General features: G+C 42.9%; 1 protein-coding gene across 1 annotated transcript in view; it reads right to left on the reverse strand.

Annotated features, from left to right (window-relative positions):
* Positions 1–21,206, reverse strand: part of VWA3B (von Willebrand factor A domain containing 3B) — a 220,478-nt gene that overhangs the window by 24,720 nt on the left and 174,552 nt on the right. The window contains exon 22 of the mRNA XM_010362112.2: positions 19,112–19,313. Within this exon, the coding sequence (XP_010360414.2) occupies positions 19,112–19,313 (202 nt within the window). The remainder of the gene's footprint in view (positions 1–19,111; positions 19,314–21,206) is intronic.

A 21,206-nucleotide genomic window follows, 5' to 3' on the forward strand; every position in this document is an offset into this window, starting at 1 on the left:
ACTGACTTGCAAAGAGGAAAGACGTCCATGGGCTGAGATTGGCTAATAAATGAATTATCCTCATTCCTTCTATCTCCTGGTTGATGCAACAGTGGATGCTAGAAGTCAGTGGGTCAGAGCTTTCAAAGTTCTGAGAGAAAATAACTTTCAATCTAGAATTCTAAACCCAAGCAAACTATCAATCAAATGGAAAAACAAAGACATTTCTAGTCATATCCCGAGGTAGAAACTTTCCCTTCCCATACATCCTACATTAGGGAGTCACTTGAAAATGTGCTTTTCCAGTAAGAATGACATGTCTGCACAAGTCACAGAGAGCAGGAGGTCTCCCAGGAAAAAAAAGGACTTAGAAATCTTGGAAATATAGGCATACATATATTCAAGCATGCATATATATATCTAACATATGCAAAAATAATGATTCAAACAAGTAACATAATTTTAAATACTGAGGGAGAAAAGGTAAAGAAATCCTTTTGCTTGATGCTATTAACATTCTTCAATTGGCCAGCGTATCACATAGGACCTTAAGGAAGGCATATACTCCTGAACTGTGACTTGTCCCAGTATTGAACAATATTTATCCAATCAGAATAGTACAAATACTATTTTGTGTTCTTTTAAATGAAAAATTTTAAACATGTACTGTGAACCTTTGGAAGGAGTACAGCATTGACAACACGATGGTTTAAGTGTAGCTCTTGAAAGGATGGAATGAAAGGGGAAAGCAAAAGCATAGATATTACCACCATGTGAACTCAGGAATTGAAGAAGTTATGCAACTTGATAGATCAAGAAGTAGAGGCTTATGTATATTAAATAAAATGTTACAAATGCAGCCAATAGAATAAAAGATAATGTAAATATCCAATATTAGGAGCGGGAGACAAAGAGGGAAGAGAGTAAAATTATAATTTTTTTCATGTAGTGGAATAAAAAGTTTAAATATAACAAATCATAAGAGAGAGAACTATATGAAACATGTACTTTGATAAAAATTAATAATTAAAAAAATAAAAAATAAAAAAATAAAAATAAAGAAAAAAATAAAAAAATAGAAAAAAAATTAATAATTAATCTGGAAATCTTGCAGAGGAAAGAGAGGGAGGAGAGAATGCCTTTATTTTCTATATGAATGAATCAAAGTCCTGGACTACCCCAAAGGTACACACGTGCAGGAAACACTCACAGCAGCACAGCAAAGGCTTTGAGAACTGAACTACAATGTAAACCATTGCCCAAGTCCCAGATTACCCGTAGAAACCTTGAGTGATGCACGCAGACTTAAGCTGTGAATAGCACAGCCTTCTAAAACTGAACTGACATGGAAACCACTGCCCGCAGACGGTAAGGCAGAGCTTGCGGTCTAAACCTAACCAAGTCTGATGGAAAAAAATTAAATCTCCTTCAGAGAATTTAAACAGGATCCAGAATCTTAAAACATAATATTCAAAATATTCAAAATGTCCATTATACAATTAAAAAAATTCAACAAACAAAAAAGCAAGCAAATATGACCAATTCTCAAGGTAAAAGGCAATCAATAGAGTCCCAAATTGGGAAGACTCAGATATTGGAATGATCAGATAAAGACCTTAAATTAGCAATTAGAACCATAGTCTATGAGATAAAGAGATACTCTTGAAATAAATTGCAAGGTAGTTTTTTGTTTCAGCAGAGAAATAGAAACTATTAAATAAAAATGGAAATTTTTGAAGTGAAATATATAATATCTGGAAGGACTCAGTAGCAGAAATGATAGAACTGATATAACAGAGAGGCAGTGTACTCTAAGACAAAACAACAGAATGTATCCAATTTGAAGAATGCAGAGGAAAAGGATCTTTAAAAATGAACAAGGTCCTTTTCCTGTCACAGATAATTTCTTCAAAGACCAGCTCAGTTATAACCTTTCTGGAATGATGTCACCCCCAGGAAATTTCAGAAAAAGAAAGGAAAAGATTGTTTTGTTATTTCCAAATGGTACTGCATGAATCAAAGTTGGAGTGAATGTCATGGCTATGTCTACTACATGCAGAAACTATTAGCATCATTTTGACTTGTAAAGTCCAACTCTAAAGTTCCATTTTTTTGTGCTTGATGACTGTTAATAGAAATATCCAATCCCCATTCATCTCTCCCTCCAAAATCCCCCGTAGCCTTTATTCCATCATCCAGAATAATTGTTATTTTTAATTCCCAATCAATTTGAGGATAAATGTTCTTGCAAAATATATTAAAATGAATTACTAGAAAAATGAAACAACATAGCAGAGAAACAGCTTGAGTTCTAAGTAAAATCTATTTAAGGATTCTGAAAAGCAAACATGTAGCGGTAAAAAGGCTGGGAAAGAAGACAAGAACTCAAAGTACCACCAAGCTAGTGGTGGGTAATTTACCATTTGTTCCCTCTAGTGTCTCCTGGCCTGGTCCAAAACCCAGAGGTAGGCACAAGGGTCCAGACAGAGAGAGCGGTAGGAGAATCCTAGAGTTCTAGCTTAATAAATGGAAAAAGGAAATCCTAACACTCAGAAAGAATACAAAAATTGTCCCCTCTTCTTATTCTCCATTCTCACACCTCAGTCACCAAGCAATCCTGTGGCAGTGCAGCAATGTTTTGAGCCCAAAACTCTGAAGGAGGCTAAATCTTCCTGTCTGATTAGTGGCATTGTGATTTTGAGAAGGTGGAGTGAAATCTCATTGTTCTCTCTCTCTCTCCCTTTCGCTCTCCACCCTCTGTTTGGCTCCAGATGCAAACACAATAAATACAAGCCACTGAGCTGGGTATACATTTATAAGCCCAGATTTCTGGCTGGAGAACTGAAAAGAGAAGCCATAAGGAACTAGAAATTACTGGGAAGATCATTGATACAGAAAAGAGAAAGGGAAGCACTAACCCAACACCAAACCAGACAAATACATCACAAGAAAAGGACCCTACAGACACAGACCTATATTCCCCATGAATGTAGATGCAAAATCCATAAGAAAATATAGCAAATGAATCCAGTAACATATAAGAAGGATTATATACAATGGCCAAGTCGGATTTGTCCCTGGAATGCAACACTGGTTTAACACCCATATTAATAGAACAAAAGATAACATTTAATGTAATATACCATATTAATAGGATAAAGGATAAAACCATATGGCTATTTCAATGCATGGAGAAAAAGTATTTGACAAAAATCCAACACACTTTTATGATAAAAACTCAACAAACCAGGCATAGAAGAAAACATTCTCAATTTGAGAAAAGACATCTATGAAAGCCTACAGTAAACATGATACCCACTTTAGAAAAACTAGATGACTTACCCTTAAGATCAGAAACAAAGTAAGGCACTCTCACCACTTCTATTCGACAGTGTATTTGAGGTTGTAGCCAGTACAATCAGGTATAAATAAATAAATAAATAAATAAATAATATCTCCAGATTGGAACAAGTAAAACTGTCTTTATTCATAAATAACATGATTGTATATGCGAAAACTCTAGGGAATTCACCCCAAAACTGCTAGAATTAATTAACAAGTTCAGCAAGGTGTCATGCTACAAGATAAATGTACCAATAAAATCAACTGTGTTTCTATGTATTAGCAATGAACACTCTGAAAATGAAATTAAGGAAAAAATTAATTTATAATAGCATCAAAAAAGAATATATTTAGGAACAAATTTATCAAAATAAGTGGAAGACTTATACACTCAAAACTAAAAAATATCATTGAGAGAAATCAAAGATCTAATAAGTAGAGTGACATACCATGTTCATGGATTGGAAGACTTGATATTATTAAGATAGCCATTTGTTCCCAAACTGATACATAGACATTATAATTTATATTAAAATCCCAGCAAGTTTTTTGTTTGCTTGTTTTTGGATTTTCTTTTTTTTTGTTGTTGCTGCAGAAACTGAGAAGTTGAATCTAAAATTTACATATAAATGGAGAGGACCCAGATGACCCCCCAAAAAATGTTGACAAAGAACCAATTTGGGCAACTAGCTTTTTTTTTTTTCTTTTGAAACCTACTATACCTACTATCATCAAGAAATTGTGGTACTGACATAGGATAGTGATATGGATTAGTGAAATAGTACTGAGTCCAGAAATAAATCCTTATAGTTATAGTCAATTGATTTTTGACACTTTGGAACAAAGTTTGGCAGTTTCTTAAAAAATTAAACAAACTTACCATATGACCTGAAATATTGCTACAGTATTAGATACCTCACCAGGAGAAATGAAAATTTATAACCATAAAAAGACCTGTATATGAGGATTCATATCAGCATTATTCATAATAATAAAAGGGGAGAAAGAATTCAAATGTCCATTAACTGGAGAATGAATAAACAAGATGTGGTATATCCATAAAATGGAATAGTATCCAGCTATTTATTTATAAAATGCATAGAAAAGGCAAATATTTAGAGACCAATTGATTAGTGATTATCCAGAGCTGAGAGTGTGAACAGAGAGTGATTGCAAATAGGCATGAGGGATCTTATTAGCAGGAAGATAACGTTCTAAAACTGGATTGTGGTGGTAGTTGAAAACTCTTGTCAGTTTTATTAAAAGTCATTGAGTTGAAATAGGTAACTTTCGTGGGGGTACAAATTATACTTCTACAAATCTTTTTTTTAAGGTAGAAATGTTTTTGGTTTGCTCGACATAACCACTCACAATATTTTGCATATACTGTAGTGGGCTGAATGACTGAACGAGTACAGGAGCTTCCGAATCCATCTACAAATCAAAAGATAAACCACAGAGGCCTTTTTCTCCAAATTGCTACACTGCTGAAACTGGGGATTTTCCATCCTAGATTTTTACTCATTTTTTTTTCTTTCTTAACCATAAACTTATTATAATTCTTGAGTCTCTTAAAGAAATTAGTCCTCCATCCCAATTGGAGTGCCTAGCAAAATCTCAAGTGTCTCCTCTTTTCAGACCACCAAATGCTCCTCTTCTCCATGACACAAAGTCCAATATAAAGTGCTTGCCCAGACATTTTAATGCCACCTTTTTGCAGTGATATAGCGATCTAGCTATAGCTATGTATTTGCCGTGCTATAGTTACACCATAAATAAAATATCAATGCATACTTTATGAGTTCATTTGCAGTCCTCCTCTTAAGAAAGTCTCTAATTTATGAGGCAGCTGGCTGGCTAAAAAAATTTAAATAATTTCAGGCAGTCTGAACACCATTTGCTCTTGGGTCATTATTCATGTTCAATACAGTTTGGGTCCTGGAAATAAGTGGGCTCATTTCCATGGTGCCCTGATAGGACTGGGGTCTGTTGTAGCCATCCATCATTTGGACCTGTGTGGAGATGCTTTTCAGATTCATTAAAATAAGTGGAAATGTGGTTTATAACCTCAGAGATGAAAACTTAAGAGCCAGGTCCTCAGAAGTAGAGAATAAATAAGCTGAGAGGTTAAGGTCTCTTACAAGGACTGTGGGAAGTCTTCGGACCTGCGTTGCTTATAGCCTCTGCAGCCACGGACAAAAATGTATGGTGAACAATACTCTTCTGTTTACGATGCTCACATCTAGCCAGATTTTGCTTGGGTCCTTCCCTACTCATGGAATTTGCACATGTGCTGAGGCAATCAGTATATCAAAGAGAATTCACTGTCACTGGTGGGTGGTGAATGTCACCTGCTTATTCCCGGGCTTTCACCCAGAGAAGAAACCTAAGCACTCTTTCTAGCGTGAGGTTCAAAATGGCCTACTGTGGTCTGAAATGACCTCAGAGGAAGGAGCTGGACTAGGAGACAGGAGAAACAGGATTGGGTGCTGCCCACCGGGCGATGTGACTTTGCGCAATCTTTTAGCCTTCTTGGGTCTCAGTTTCTGCATATGCAAAGTAAGGGAACAAACTAAATAATCGCTATCACTTCCTAGTTCCCTATTTCTGTATAGGAGGGTCTAAATCTACACTCTTGGAGAAACTGCTAGGATGTATGTATAAGGCCAGGATGCAAGCCTGCTACCCTTGCTGGCAGCTCCCATAAGATAAGAGAAATGCACCAGCAACAACTGAGTACATGAATAGCACAGTTTTTCCATCTTCATAATCCAGTGGGATGCCCAAGCACAGCTTCCTACAGTAATTTCTTCAATGGAAGACTGTGTAAAGTGTTCTAATAATGGATAGAATCTAAAGTCTTGAGAATCTGGAGCCTGTCATGCTAAATCAACTGTTACTTAAAAACCTCACTTTAGCCTTTATGGAAAAGCCACCTTGCTTCAGGTCACCAGTGTTCATGTCAAAGACCAATTGGCTGGGAAGATACTTTGGTCACTGAGACCACCAGACAGTCTCTCTGTCTCCAGACGAATAAAAACCTGATTCCACAAAGATGTCCACATCGATTCCGGGAAGGCATTTCTCCCCTTTAGATTTCATTAGTATGACAAATCATTTCTTAGAACCTATGCCTAGATACATTTAAAGTTCCTGTTTAAAATTCTGAACGAGTAGAGTCACATAATTTATTTAACTAGCCCTCTTTCATCTCTAGATTCCAAATATTGATTCTCTCAATTTCCTAGCCAGAAGTTAACTGAGGAGATTGCTTTCTACATTTTCAGAATGGGTTTAAAGGTATAAATCTGGGAGTTCAGTTGTCTAAAATAATCAGAGAAATCTTTTTTTCTATAGTTGTCACTCACTTCCCAATTCTTCTGATAGAGAATAGCCATTTACCCTGTGAAGAGCTTCCCCTGCATGGGTGACAGTGAATGGTAGCAATGCTATGGCATTCATTCTTAACACTGCAACTGCCACCTAAGAAAATATCTTTCTAAATGGTCACAAGTATCACTCCCCTTCAAGTCATTCATACACCTGTAAGTTCACTGGAAAGGACAAGAACAGATACTAAAGAACATTGTAAAAGTAATTCATGTTGGCTGTGAACGGTGGCTCACACCTGTAATCCCAGCACTTTGGGTGACTGAGGCGGGTGAATCCCTTGAGACCAGGAGTTTGAGACCAGCCTGGCCAACGTGGTAAAACCCTGTCTCTACTAAAAACACAAAAATTAGCTGGGTGTGGTGCCATGCACCTGTAATTCCAGCTACTCAGGAGGCGAGGTACAAGAATCACTTAAACCTGGAAGGCAGAAGTTGCAGTGAGCCAAGATCACACCACTGCACCCCAGCCTGGGTGATAGAGTGAGACTTTGTCCCCAAAAAAAAAAAAAAAGTAATTCATGCTTACTCTGCTTTGTTTCCAACTGTTATTACTATTGGCAAGAATTCATTTCTGGTTGATTCCATAGCATGGGGCCTGATGGAAGGAACCATCCACCATGGCCTACGTGATGATTTGATGATTCATTTGGACCATGGCACAGTCAACTGAACTGCATCACAGATAAAGCACAGTGGTCAGCTTCAATGTAATGGTTCATCCCACAGAAACAGAACACAGGCTTCCCAGGATGAAAAGACATCTCACCGGGGCAGCTAGAGCTGCCATCCCTTCAGCCAGAATACTGACAACTTTGTTCCAGAAAGATGACATCCTGCTGGTTTTGAATTTTGCTGAAGACTTCGGGGTGCCGTACAGTTCACATTAAAGAACGCCTCCCAACTCCATTTCTTTTCTGCCATACCTCACCTAAACATGCACACAAAATACATGCCAACTACTGAGGTCTAAAAAGAAACCCATGGGTGATGAAAGTCAGAGGGAATAGAGACAGAGCAGGAAAGGCTAGCTCTCAAATAAATAAGCCAACATATGTTTAGACCCAGGTACACAAGAATAGCTGCATACCAGTTTCAGTGAGGAAGTCCCACGAGCAATGATGCCAGCAGGAGGGATGCTGTGTGCTGAGTAATGTGATTTAGCCTTGTCTACAAAATTCAGATAATCCAATTTACTTCCTTGTCAGATTCAATCGCAGGTGATATGGACGAGGGCCCCAAATGGTGCCACCCTCTTTTCATTTTGTGACTTAATTTCAAGGTCATGGTCTTGGACATGGTGGTGGAGAGAGTGAAATGACTAAATGTTTGATGCTTTAAAATTTTCCACTTAACAAGCAGCATACTTCTTCACTGGGTACAGAACGCATTTCTACAAGTTAACCAGAACTAGTCTTTGGCTTAAAACCTTGTTAAAAAAACCCCACTACTGAAGACTTTTCCTGCCCTAAATTATTGACCTCCAGCATATGCAATCCCTAAATTGTCATGACAGCAGCTCCAACATGCTTCCTTGTTCACGTTTGTCCTTAAGGCCATGTAAAGTCTGTCACTGCTCTAATAAAAGGAACGTGTGTAGGTTCAGAGAGGCGCTGACCTTTCCCCTTTCTAGGACACCTAATTATAAGACCGGGACATTTGCAAACTGTCTCTGTGAATAATTCAACTCCCTTTAAAACCTTGGTGAATAGGACGGGGCTAACCTGCAGCGTTTGGGAACTCACTCAGTCCCCGCTCATTTAAATTTAGAGGGATTTCATCCACCAGCAAGTATCCAGACTCTGCATCCCTTTGAAAAATGGACCGGAGAGGCCGGGCGCGGTGGCTCATGCCTGTAATCCCAGCACTTTAGGAGGCTGAGGCAGGCGGATCACGAAGTCAGGAGATCGAGACCATCCTGGCTAACATGGTGAAATCCCATCTCTACTAAAAATACAAAAAAATTAGCTGGCCGTGGTGGCGGGTGCCTGTAGTCCCAGCTACTCGGGAGGCTGAGGCAGGAGAATGATGTGAACCCAGGAGGCGGAGCTTGCAGTAAGTGGAGATGGTGCCACTGCACTCCAGCCTGGGTGACAGAGTGAGACTCCGTCTCAAAAAAAGAAAGAAAAAAGAAACATGGACTGGAGAGACAATGAGAAAAGAGCTTACAGGAAAACAGAAATCAGGAGTGGCAAACTCCTGCCCAGCCTCTCCGGGGCGGGGAGGAAGTGGCCCATGGCGAATGAGTTGGAAGGCCTCAGTGTGCTTTCCTTCCCAGGGCGTTTGCACTTTAACAGAAGGCAAATATTGTGCCCAAGAAGTGAAGCTCTAAGTGGAATTTCCTGCCTGAGCCCTGAAGAGAAAGCAAGGTCTCCTTGTGAACTGCTCTCAAGTACGGCACATCTGGGCGGGGGCTCACTGGAAAGCTGGCGGTGCTGCCTGGCCGGCCAAGGCTTAAGGGGGTTTTGATCCCCTTCCCTTCCAGTAGTCTTGGGCACTTAGCCTTGCCTTAAAAACCAAAGGGATGTAGAGGAGTGCTCTGTGAACCTTACCCCCGCCACCTCAGGGCATAGTATACCTCTAGAAAACACACAGTGAGTAACACGCATCCCAAAACCCCAGTGCAGTTTCCACCTCCCTCTCCAGGCGCTGCTTCCTGAGCCCGGCACAGGCCTGGTGAGCAGTCTGGCCTCAGCCTCATCCCAGCTGGTGGTGCTTTGTGCCATGCGAATGGCTAAGAGGCACAAGAAACAATTCCACAGACGATCCCTGAACCAGAAACATTCCTTCCCCTCCCTGACCCCAGGGCAGCACTGGGCTGTGGGGAACAGTTACTCAGCAAGCAAAACCTCCAGTCAAACATTAACAAACAGCTACCTCAAAGACTTTCCTGAAAAGAAACTCGTGTGGTGTGTGTGTGTGTGTGTTTTTCTTCCTCTCTCTCTCTTTTTCTTTGTAGCAGCAAAGGCATCTAATAAATATATACAATATTCCAAAAAGAAAAACCAAAAAATCCAAAATGATTTCCCTATCTTGAAAGCAAACCTGCAAGATCATCTCAGGAAATATTCCCTTATTGCTCTTTTAGGAAAAAACATACAAAGAGAGAGAAATTTCAAGGGTGTTACATATTTAAATCTGAAAATCACCAAAGCTTGGGATTTGTAATTCCGTGTTCCTGATACAGTTATTCATCTCCCGCTACTCCGGGGATGAACAAAAGCCACACTTGGGAGCCACTTTTGTATCACTGCCTTGAGGTATGAACCACTACCAGCTACCTAGTTTATACAAACATCTCCCACGAGACTGTGGTGTGCAAATAAATTCTGAGTCTTTAAGAAAACTTTTCCCTAATTTTAGCTGTCTTGAGGCACGGGCCAAGCTCAGAAGACAGGAGGAGGCTGGGGTATTGGTGTTCTGCCCACTCCCTGCTCTTTCTCTCTAGGGCTCCAGGAACTCTCTTTCCTTCCCTTGCCCCTTTAAGTCTGGGGGTGATAACAACTTCCTGCTATTGCTTGTCCTGGGGTCCTGTAATATCCCATGGACGGCCTTAGACTGACCTTCACCTCTGCCAAGAGTTCCTTCATTAACGTTCCTTCACTAGGACTGAATGAATTGGATTCTGCTCCCTGGGCGGCCCCTGCTAAGCCCTCTACACTCCGTTTTCTTCCTCCAGACAGGGAGGGCAAATCTGTCCCCAAACCTGTTTAGGGTGCTTGGGTAGAACTCATGGCTCGGAACAAAGACAAATGCAGGGGCAGGAGAGTGCTGGCATCTGCCCAGCCGAAATCTCCAGAGAGGAGGGTGCCTTTAGCTTCAGAATGAAAAGACAACCTGGTTGTAAGTTTTTGTCTCCTCAGGGATCCCCAGAGTTGACACCCACCTTCCCATTCCTGAACATCAGGACACAAGACTGAGACTTTTTAGAAAATAGAATTTGAGGATATTTTCCTCCTTCTTTCAGTTTCTCCAGTGACTGGTGTTTCCGAGCAGGATTCTCTCCTTAAACCCCCATCTAACCCCTAGCTAACCGTGGCACAGTCGTGAAGGCTTCATTTTCTCTTTGTCATCCTCTCACTCCCTCTGGGATTTCAGCTTCACTCTGGCCAGACGCCCCAGAGGCCCATCGGGGGTCCCACTTCCAGATGGTAAACTGACACTGCAGTGCTGTCTGCGGACAGCATGGCCTGAATGTGTACACATCACTTCTGTGTGATGGCAACATCACCAGTGCACCCCCAGGCTTGTTAACTTCCTGCCCACTGATATGGACAGGAGGCAGGGAAATACTGGATAGAAGACGGCGGTCCCCGGTGAGGGCCCCACTGTCAAGCTTGAACCCAAGGCCCAAAGGGAGAACACGCATTTCTGTTTTCCTGCTTGAATGTTGCCTTTTCCAAAACCACCCTGCCTGTACCGTCCCCCATCCTGTACCCATAAAAACCCCAGGCTCCACTGGCCATGGAGTAGCAGAGAAGGAGAAAAGAGAAGCAGCAGCCTGACATCATTGAGAAGCAGCTTGACTTCAGAGGGATGGCTTGATGGCGGGACCTCAGAGAAGAATGTGGCTGGCAACAGCCAAATCCCAGGGGAAGACCACCTTCCTACTTCATCCCCTTTCTAGCTCTCCATCCTGCTGAGAGTCACTTTCATCAGCAATAAAATCCCCTGCATTTACCATCTGCAATTTGTTCGTGTGACCTGATTCTTCCTGGATGCCGAACAAGAGCTAGGGATACAGAGGGCTGTCACACCGAGCAGTTAAACACTTAGCCATCTGCGGACAGCAAAACTAAAGGAGCACTGTTGTAACACACGCCCTCTGGGGCTCCAGGGGTTGCAGGTACTCCCCTAGAAGCTGCCTCGGGGCCGCACAGAGTTCTGCTCCTGTCAGCACCCAGAAGTACTCGTCCTGGCCCCTGCACCCACTCATCTGTGTGCTCCCTCTCCCAAGAGGGGCTGAGAGCCATGGGCTGAGTAAACAAGCCACCCTCTTCGCAAGTCCTGCGAAGGGGTCAGGGAAAATTTCCTGTTTCAACATCAGTAGATTTTGTTCCACTGTAGAGCAGTTCACAGCCACTAGGGAGCTAATCTTCCCAACAGACCTGAATATCAGCAAAACAGACTAAGATTTTGCTAGTGGAATTAGGAAGGCTGACTAGTCAGGGTGTGATGCCTCCCACCTCCCGTTAAAGAGAAAATCTTGTGGACTGTGAAAAAAAAAAAAAAGGTTACAAAGCAAGAATGACAATTGGTTCATTTACTATCTGGGACACAGATAACAGCTGCATATATTCTGAGTTTATTTTACATAACTGGAAGACATTTTCCTCTGTCTCCCCAGCTAATATCTTCCTGCATGTATAGTGTCAAAGTCACAACCCAACAGAATATTCTCAATGGCAAATGATCTCTGTTCTCTTCCTTCTCCGATTCCACCTCATCCAGCCTCACCCATGCCTGCCTCCCTATGTGCAATTACCTAATGCTCTCTTTCTCCTGGAGCAGAGCACTCAGTTCCCCACCCTGAAGGCCACAGGCTCCAGCTTCCTTGCCAGTCACGGCTTTGAGAAGGAAACGTGTGCAGTCAGTGGCGTGGGTAAGTTTCCACAGCCTCCTTCAGGGCTGCTTTCGGCTTAAAACTATTTTCTACCTCCAAATTTTCCAAAGCAGTTAAGGTTATGGGTGAGAGAGCCTTTTTGACCTTTCTGGTCCAAGGGATTTGCCCTGGAGAACAATCCTTATTTATTCAGAAAATGGTGGAGGACAGCACAACTGGGCTGCCCTAGACCAGGCTCCCAAGGAAGATTAATTATAATCCACAGATGCCCTCCGGCAACTTCCCCTACCTTTCAGCTCTGAGGGCTCTGGATTGGCCAGTGAGGGTGAAATCTGCAATTATAGTAACATGAGGGGTGCTAGGGAGGGGAGTTTTCAAAGGGAATTTACAATTTCAGACTTGAGATTTCTCCTGTCATTATGGAGTCAGTGAGCCAAGTGCCCATGTCCAGGGACACCACGAAGCAGGTGGACTATGGAAATAGGCGGAAACCATTACACAGTCAAGCATGGAATGTGCCCAGTGCAGGACGCTAGGCAGAGCAGGTGGGAATAATGGCTCTCACTTTAGGTCTGATCTGGAGCCAGCCAGGAACTGCCCGTGGAAGCTGGAGCATAAAAAGCAGGCACAGGCTCCCTGGACAAAGCATGTATTGCTGTGTCTCCTTCCCACCTCTGGTTCTTACTGACAGAAAAATCATGAAGCTGCCCCAAACTTAGGAATCGGCAAGGCAGCTATGCTGGGTGTCAACCCTGCTCCAGATGAGGGTTATCAGAATGCCCTGGTCATCCAGACTCCATAACACACCCTGCAGCAGGCCAGATGCAGTGGCCACAGCCCTCTGGACACACGTGGGCAGCCCACTCCGAATGGTCTCATCCCCATTTTGTTGCTTATCAGCCAGCTCATGGGGGGGCTTAATGATGAACAGAGGGGCTCTTTCACGGCAATTTATACTCATCTTTCAAAAGCTTTGGCCTTGCTAAAAGAATTTAAAATGAGACTATTTACATATAAATCAGGAAAAATGACTAGCATCTATGATGCATTTTTCACCGCAGGATCTCAGAAGGCCTTGAAACCTGGAGCTTCGCACACCAAAGCTTGAGTCCTGTTAGTGGGTCACAGAATTCAATCTGTGGGGTGTGATAATAATGGCATTTTGAACTCTCAGAATCTATCACACGTGGAAAGGAGAAGTATCATCACAAGAAAACAACATTCAAAATCTTCCATTGCAGAGGGCCATGCCACGAGTAGAAAGAACTCTGAGGAGAAGTCACCAGATGTGGCCTCTCCCCCAGTTACCTAGGGACATTTATTCTGGAACATGGGTGTTCCCCTAACAGACAAGAGTGGCTTTCGACAGCCTGTGTGAGGGCAAGGCAGTGAGGGGACAGTCTTAGCCCCTGACCAAGAGGCAGCAGCAGACCCAGTGATACCACTACACAAACTAAACGCCTTCTCCCGCACTAGCTCACCTGGCGTTCCCACCCTCTTTCTCCCTGCTTTCCCAGTGAAGATGTGGAAGCAAAAGTCTTCACTTCTTTTTTTTTTTTTATTTGAGACGGAGTCTCGCTCTGTCACCCAAACTGGAGTGCAGTCGCCGGATCTCAGCTCACTGCAAGCCCCGCCTTTTGGGTTCACGCCATTCTCCTGCCTCAGCCTCCTGAGTAGCTGGGACTACAGGCGCCTGCCACCTCGCACGGCTAGTTTTTTGTATTTTTTAGTAGAGACGGGGTTTCACCGGGTTAGCCAGGATGGTCTCGATCTCCTGACCTTGTGATCTGCCCATCTCGGCCTCCCAAAGTGCTGGGATTACAGGCTTGAGCCACCGCGCCTGGCCAACTCTTCACTTCTTACACTAACTTCCTCCACTTCTACCCACCCTTCTACCCCCTGCAAACTGGCCTCTGCCCCCACCATTCCACTGGCGTTATTCTCGCCAACCTCACTAATGCACTTTCTCTTGGCGAGTCAAATGGCTTTCAGACATCATTCTGCATGGCTTTCCAAAACTCCTTGATAATAACTTTAGCAGTGGAAAGAGCCATCACTGATAATGTATGTTGTGTGCATTCACTGCTGAGCACCTGGTGCTGCACACTCTCCTAGGTGTATGAAGTATGTGGTCTCACAACCTTCTTTTAGGCCAGTGCTTTAATTTTTGTATTTGGAGTCAGGTGGACCGGAATGCAAATCTCAGCACTGCCATCTTCCAACCGTGTGACACTACTCAGGCCTTCTAAGCTGAGTTCCTGCCTCTTGTCCTTGGCTTTCTACCCTGGGCCTCCTGCTTCTCTAACTTATCCACCTTGGTCCCTTCTACTCTCTCCTCCTCCTCTCCCAGCACCTGAAATGACCTCCAAATCTATCCCTTTAACTCTGGCCTCTCTTCTAAACTCCAGACGTGCGGCTGTTTACTGGCCTCTCTCACCTGTGTGTCCCATAGATATCGAAGAATCAGGAGTGCTGAAAGTGAACTACGTTTCCCTGAAAATCTGCTCTTCCTCTCACTGTGCCTCTTCTGTGTTTGTTCTTTCGTTTATTCACTGAAATATGTGTGCATGCCTACAAGGTGCCCACCACGATTCTAGGCTCTGGGAGCACCCACAACACCACAAACCAAGTCCCCCCCTTATTTCAGTGGGGAAGACAGACTGTAAACAAAAATGTCAGGCAGTGAAGTGTGCTGCGAAGTAAACAAACACGTGGCAGAGGGTTAGAGGATGACACGTGACGGGATGGGCTGGCCAGGGTACACCCGTCTCCCTGAGGAGCAGAGGAAAGATGGAAGGGGAAGCAGTGCTTTTGCTCCTACAGTTGTCCAAGGCAGAAGTTTCGTGAGCATCTTCAACTTTGTCCCACATGTCCTACTTTCCCATAACCCGTGTCTCTGTTACCTGTTCTCTCCCCAGTGTTCCCACCCGGCTCAAGGACTCAACACCTCTCCAGGGGAGCGCTGCACGGGATTTTGGTCTTTTACGTTGGGCCTCATCTCATTGTCAGAATAATCTTTCTAGGACACATCTGTGAATGTCCTTCGCTTGCTGAAAACCCCTCCCAGGTGTCCATTTCCTGCAGGCATAAGTCCCTGACCCCAGCAGAGTTCAAGTACCTCGTTTTCTGGTACCATCTTCCCATTCCCACCGTCTGTCCTGCCACGTTCCCCAGGGAACGCTCCGTGTTCTTCCCCACATCCCTGCCTGAGCCCAGGCTGTTTCTTTCACTCCAAACACTTCTCACATCCCAGTCCCCAATTCCTAGGCATCCTTCTGGGCCAAACTGGATTAGTGACGCCTTCCCTAAGCGCCCAGTCAGGTCACTTTTCCCCATCTTCCAGTTGTTCTCTGGCGGTGCCTCTGTTGTATTTATAATACAGTGAAAGGCTGTAAGGGTCTGCATTTCACTCGTTCAATACACATTTGTTGAGTGGCCCCTGTGCACTGGGCTTCACTGTCAGTGCCATGGACACAGCTACAAACAAGGCCAGACCAGGTCTTGGCTCTCACAGCGGTGATGCCCTGGTGCAATGTCTCCTCCATTGGGCTGGGCCCATGCGTTCAGTGCAGCTAACAAAACCCCATTTTGTGTCCAATATAAGGTACCCCCCTGGGAGATCCCAGGGAGACAGAAAAGAATGAGCGAGGCCACTCATCGCCTGAGGGCACCTGCCCCACACACAGAATCTTATCCGTGGTTTTTGGATGAAGAAATCACGGGAATTACTTTTATTCCCATTTTGTGGTAAAAAGACATAGAACAATTAATTCAATTAATTTGTATGTTGTAAACAACGAGCTTGACTGCCAGAATTCCAGATGAATTCGGTGGAACACAATGATCTTTGCTCCGAATCACAAGAGGCTTCTTTTCACTCCATTCGCAACACTTCCTATTTGCAAACTTAATATGAAGTATAGACAAAAGAATAGGCCAGCAAATTCTGCTGTTAGGCGGCGGGGTCTCCTTAGCTCAACACCTGGGACTGGCCATGGTCTGTCGTCCTCATACAAATTAGGATAGTCCAAGGACTAAGTCTGTTGTGTTCTAGGTACTCCCAGTGCCTAAATAGGGATTGGCATCTCATGGGCACTCATAAATATTTCAACGAATAAATGAAAGAGCAGGACAGGGAAAAGCATGAAGCAGGACAGGGAAAAGCACGAGAGGAAGATCATCTTTTCAAGGAGAGGCAGGTAATTCACTCTCGGTCCTCTTGAGTCTTAGGTGCCCACAGGGCATGTGGGTAAGGAAGGCAAATAGAGAAATGTCTGGGGGTGTCAGATGGCACCTCCCAAAGAAACACTGAACAATTCTTTAAGGAAGTCATTTTGTTTCAATAACATTACTAGACATATGACCTTCTGTGACAACAATTTTTGCATTCTGCACAAAAGACACAGCTTTTTACACTGAAGGAAAAAATGTGATTTGCAGAAGAAAGAATAAAATGAAAGAAAACAAAACAAAATGAAGCAAAACACAAGAATCTAGAACATCAAAAACAGAATTTTAAGCCAGGCTAAACCAGTAATACTTGGCAAAGACTGAACCAAAGGTGATGAACCTGAACAGTCAGATCTGGGGTGGATTTTTAGATGAGAATGTGGTGAACACCTGAAAATTATCTAGGATTTAGTAAGATTTTGGATGAACTGTTCCACATCTCTCTTAGTTCGTTTTGTGCTGCTGTGAGAATACCACCAACTGGGTGATTTATAAGAGACAGAAACTTACTGGCTCACTGTTCTAGAAGCCAGGAGGTCCAAGATTAAGGGGCTAGCACCTGGTGAGGGCCATCTTGCTGCCCATAACCTGGCAGAAGGCATCACATGGGAGAGAGAGAGTGTGCAACAGAGATCCAAACTCATTCCTTTAATAATGAATCCACCCCTGTGATAATGGCATTGGTCCATTTGTGACCAGAGCCCTCATGGTCTAGCCAGCTTGTGGTATTATGGCATATATATATATTTATCTGGCATGCATATATATAATATATATACCATGGTTCCTGGCTCATAACTCCTAACATCCTTGGGGTCTCTGCAGTACTGTCCTTTGTGTGTCTGTGTTGGGTAGGTTCAGGGTGGGACTGGTCACCGGAAAGACCAAGGTAGGATTAGAGAGTTAAGACTTTCAGCCCAAACCCCCAACCTCCAGGAGAGGAGAGGGGCTGAAGGTCAAGTTGATCACTATAGCCAATGCTTTAATCGATCATCCCTAAGTAATGAGGCCTCCGTAAGAACCCAAAAGGACAGGGTTTAGAGAACTTACTGACAGCTGAACACATGAAGGCTCCTGGAGGGTGGCCCACCCAGGGAGAGCACTCACGGAAAGGAGGCTCTGCACCCTTCCTGCATAGCTCCCACGATGCATCTCTTCATCTGTGTCCTTTGTAATATCGTGTATAATCAACCGCTAAACATCGGTGTTTCCCAGAGTTCTGTGTGCCACTCGTGCAAATTAATCAAACTCAAAGAGGGAGTTGCGGGAACCCCAACTTGAAGCCGGTCAGTCAGAAGTTCTGGAGGCCCAGACTTGTGACTGATGTGTTGGGAGGGCCAGTCTTCGGGACAGAGCCCTCAACCTGTGGGATGTGACGCCATCTCCAGGTAGTAGTGTCAGAGTTGAATTGGAGGCGAACCAACCAGTGTCTGCTGTTTGGTACGTGTGGGAGAATCCCCCGCACCTCTGGTCCCAGAAGCCTCCTTCCCTGTTGATGACTGCCTTGTGGTGCGAGAACACTGGCTGAGAGAGTGGTTTTTCCCACGTGCGCCTCTTAAACGCCCCACCTCCAGCACTGCTGCAAGGGAGATCAAGTTTCCAACGCAGGAACTCTGGGGGACACATTCAAACAAAGCACCGTCCACACACACCCACAGAGAGTCAGAGAGTGGGTTTCACACTGGCCATGTGTATTTATAGACTCCAAATGTTTATACTCTTTGCTCCAGAAATACTACTTCTAAGGCTGTATCTTAACAAAATAATTCAACTATGTGCGCCACAGGAGTCATGAAAATATTATGTGAGAAAGCAGAAAACTGGGAAATAACTATAAATGTTTAACGTTTAGTGAAGAATCAAATAAACCAGGGTATATTCACACCATGGGATATTATGTAACCATCACCCATATAAATCTGACAGTTCAAGAAAAACACAGAGAAAGTCTACGAAATAATGGTAAATTTAAAAGCAGAATATACAATAATTTAGACACTCTGACTGCACCTATGTAGAAAACATTTGAGGAGAAAAAAAACTAAAAGGAAAGGCTCCCAAGTGGTAGCAATAAGGCAACCAGAGTATAAATTATTTTTCTTTTTAGAAGGTTTGCTTTATTAATGGTTATAAAAAATAATTGCTAACACTTATGGGGAACTTTCAATACTAAGCACTTCACATGTTCATTTCTCTTTATAACAACCCTATGAGACGGATACTATTAATACTCTTATTTTACAAGAAAATTGAGATTCAAAGAGACTGAGTAACCAAAATCACACACAGATTAGACAGTAGATCTGAGGCTAGTTCTTGGTCTGGCTCCTATGAAAGTCCAGGCTTTTAATCACTACATTATACTTCTATTTAGCTTTTTTTTTTTCAATTAAAAGACGTACTGTTTTAAAAATAAGTCCATAGTACAATCAAATGGCATTTCCTTTATGATGAAAAAAAGTACTGAGACCTTACCTGGATTGGCTCTAACGCTTTTAGAAATCAATGTGGCAGGGAGTGGGAGAGAGAGAAGGAAGCCAGTGTAGGGATGGCAATGACTTGGGACAGGCAGAGAAGGAGGAAAAACAGAGACCTCCAGGGCACCCACCTCTCCCGGGGCCTTGTTTGCATAATTCTTCTTGGCAGCCTCCTGGAGTTCCATGGCCTGCTGGATGTACATTTTCCCAGCCAGGATTTCACTTTCCAGCATCGACAGCTCTTTCAATGAAATGGGCCAGTTCAACCGTTCTAAAGCCTGGTTTAAAACTGTTTTGTTTTCCAAGTACTGTATTGGTTTGTTTGCATCTAACCTAATAAACAAACAAACAAGCAAAAAACGAGAGGAAGAAACAAAAAGCAAAGAAAATGACTATAATTGAAAAAATACGGTAAGATGGTTTCCTAAGAAACTCTCCCCTGAGAAACATCTGTTGAAGCTAGTGTCAGTTGTCAGATGACAGCATCATAGCTATACCCTCTGGCCCATCAAGACTTTGGTAGCTTACAAAGGTTAGAAATAACCATGTCTGTGAATTACGGTAGGCACTTTTCCTTATTACCTCATTAGGTTATCTGACTTTAGAGAAGTATGATACACATACATTTTTCAGCATTTTTTCCCTCCATATTTGGAGGCTCACATCTGGCAGAACCAAACATGAGCTTCAAAGAGATTTCACACAAGTATACCTAGCAGTGACTCTGAAAAATAAAGCAAAGCAAAACAAACCCAAATATTTGCCTCAGTGCAGTAATTCTTATACTAGCCCATTTTAGCTATTTTTATCTCCTTTTCCTCTTTGCAAGCCTAAATAAGTCTAAACTATTTGGCCTGGCTGTTTTGGTACATAAAGAACAGAAGCCAAACTTTCTATGGCTGATAAGCAGGCTGTGGGACTCCAGAGGAAGCTAGTGCGGTGTGATGGCCCAGGGCCTGGATTCTGTTTCCAGTCTGAGCTGCTTCTGAGTCAGACACGGCTGGAAGGGAATGGGTAGCAAGAAAGAAAACAATTCAGGATTATCACTCTTATTGCTGAAAGCATCACTTATTTCTTTAGATGTTGGGTATTGGAAGAGTACAGTCTAAACTCAGCACAACCACAGGACTCCATCCACAAACAAACTCGTACCCAGAAGACAGCACAACATTCTTATTGGAATGATGTCAGCAAGATGGTGGAATAAAAACCCAGGACCTCATTCCCCTACAGAGACACTGACTTAACAATGTATGAACCAAATTGCCTTTGCGAGAATTACAGAAACCAATGATGAGCTTGTGGCACCTTAGACAAGTTCAAACTCAAGAAGAACTGTATGAAGGAGAGTAAGAAAGTTTGTTACATTTTGCCTGCCCTAACCTCTCCTCCTTCCCAAAACAATGTGATGCAACTGGAAGAAAACTCCCCAATCCTAGCTTCTCCTTTGGAGAAGAGAGTGGAATACACATTCAAAGTTCTCGTGTTTTGGGAGACTTCTCACGAAACAGGTTTCTGTCTTGCCTGTTTCAGAGTGCTGATGAGAACAGTGGTATATTTTGCATGTCAGGTTGGGACCTCTGAGAACAGAAATGGGCGCTACAGCTTGTTACAGCATTGGAGATACTGCAGTACTTCAGAGAGACACCAGGGGGAGCAAGATATTACAGGCTTCTGAAAGAAACGGGCAAACCTTTCTCACTGGGAAATTACACATACAAGCCCAGAGAAGACCCATCCCCAGAAAAGGTTTCAGAGATTCCCCCACATCTCTAGCTGGGATAACTGGTGAAGCCCTTCACCTGTAAGAGACCAGTTTGTGAAAATCAGATGAGACAGCTGTTTTTTCAAATGTCATATTATCAACTAAATATCATAAGACAAAATATAGGGAAAAGTACACAAAGATATGGGGAAACGGCCCAATCAAAGGAACAAAATAAATCTTTAGAAATTGATCCTAAAGAAATGGAGGTATGTTAATTACCTGACAAACAATTCAAAGCAACAATGTTAATGATGCTCAATGAGCTAAAAGAAAACAGAGACAACAAATACAACTTAGAAAAGCGATGCATGAACAAAATGAGAATATCAACAAAAAGACAGAAACTATAAAAAAGAACCAAATAGAAATTCTACAGCTGAAGAATACAATAACTGAATTGAAAAATTCAGTAGAGGGGTTCAACAGCAGATGTGATTAAGCAGAAGAAAGAATCAGTG

This window comes from Rhinopithecus roxellana, chromosome 17, assembly GCF_007565055.1.
Source record: "Rhinopithecus roxellana isolate Shanxi Qingling chromosome 17, ASM756505v1, whole genome shotgun sequence".
NCBI lineage: Eukaryota > Metazoa > Chordata > Mammalia > Primates > Cercopithecidae > Rhinopithecus > Rhinopithecus roxellana.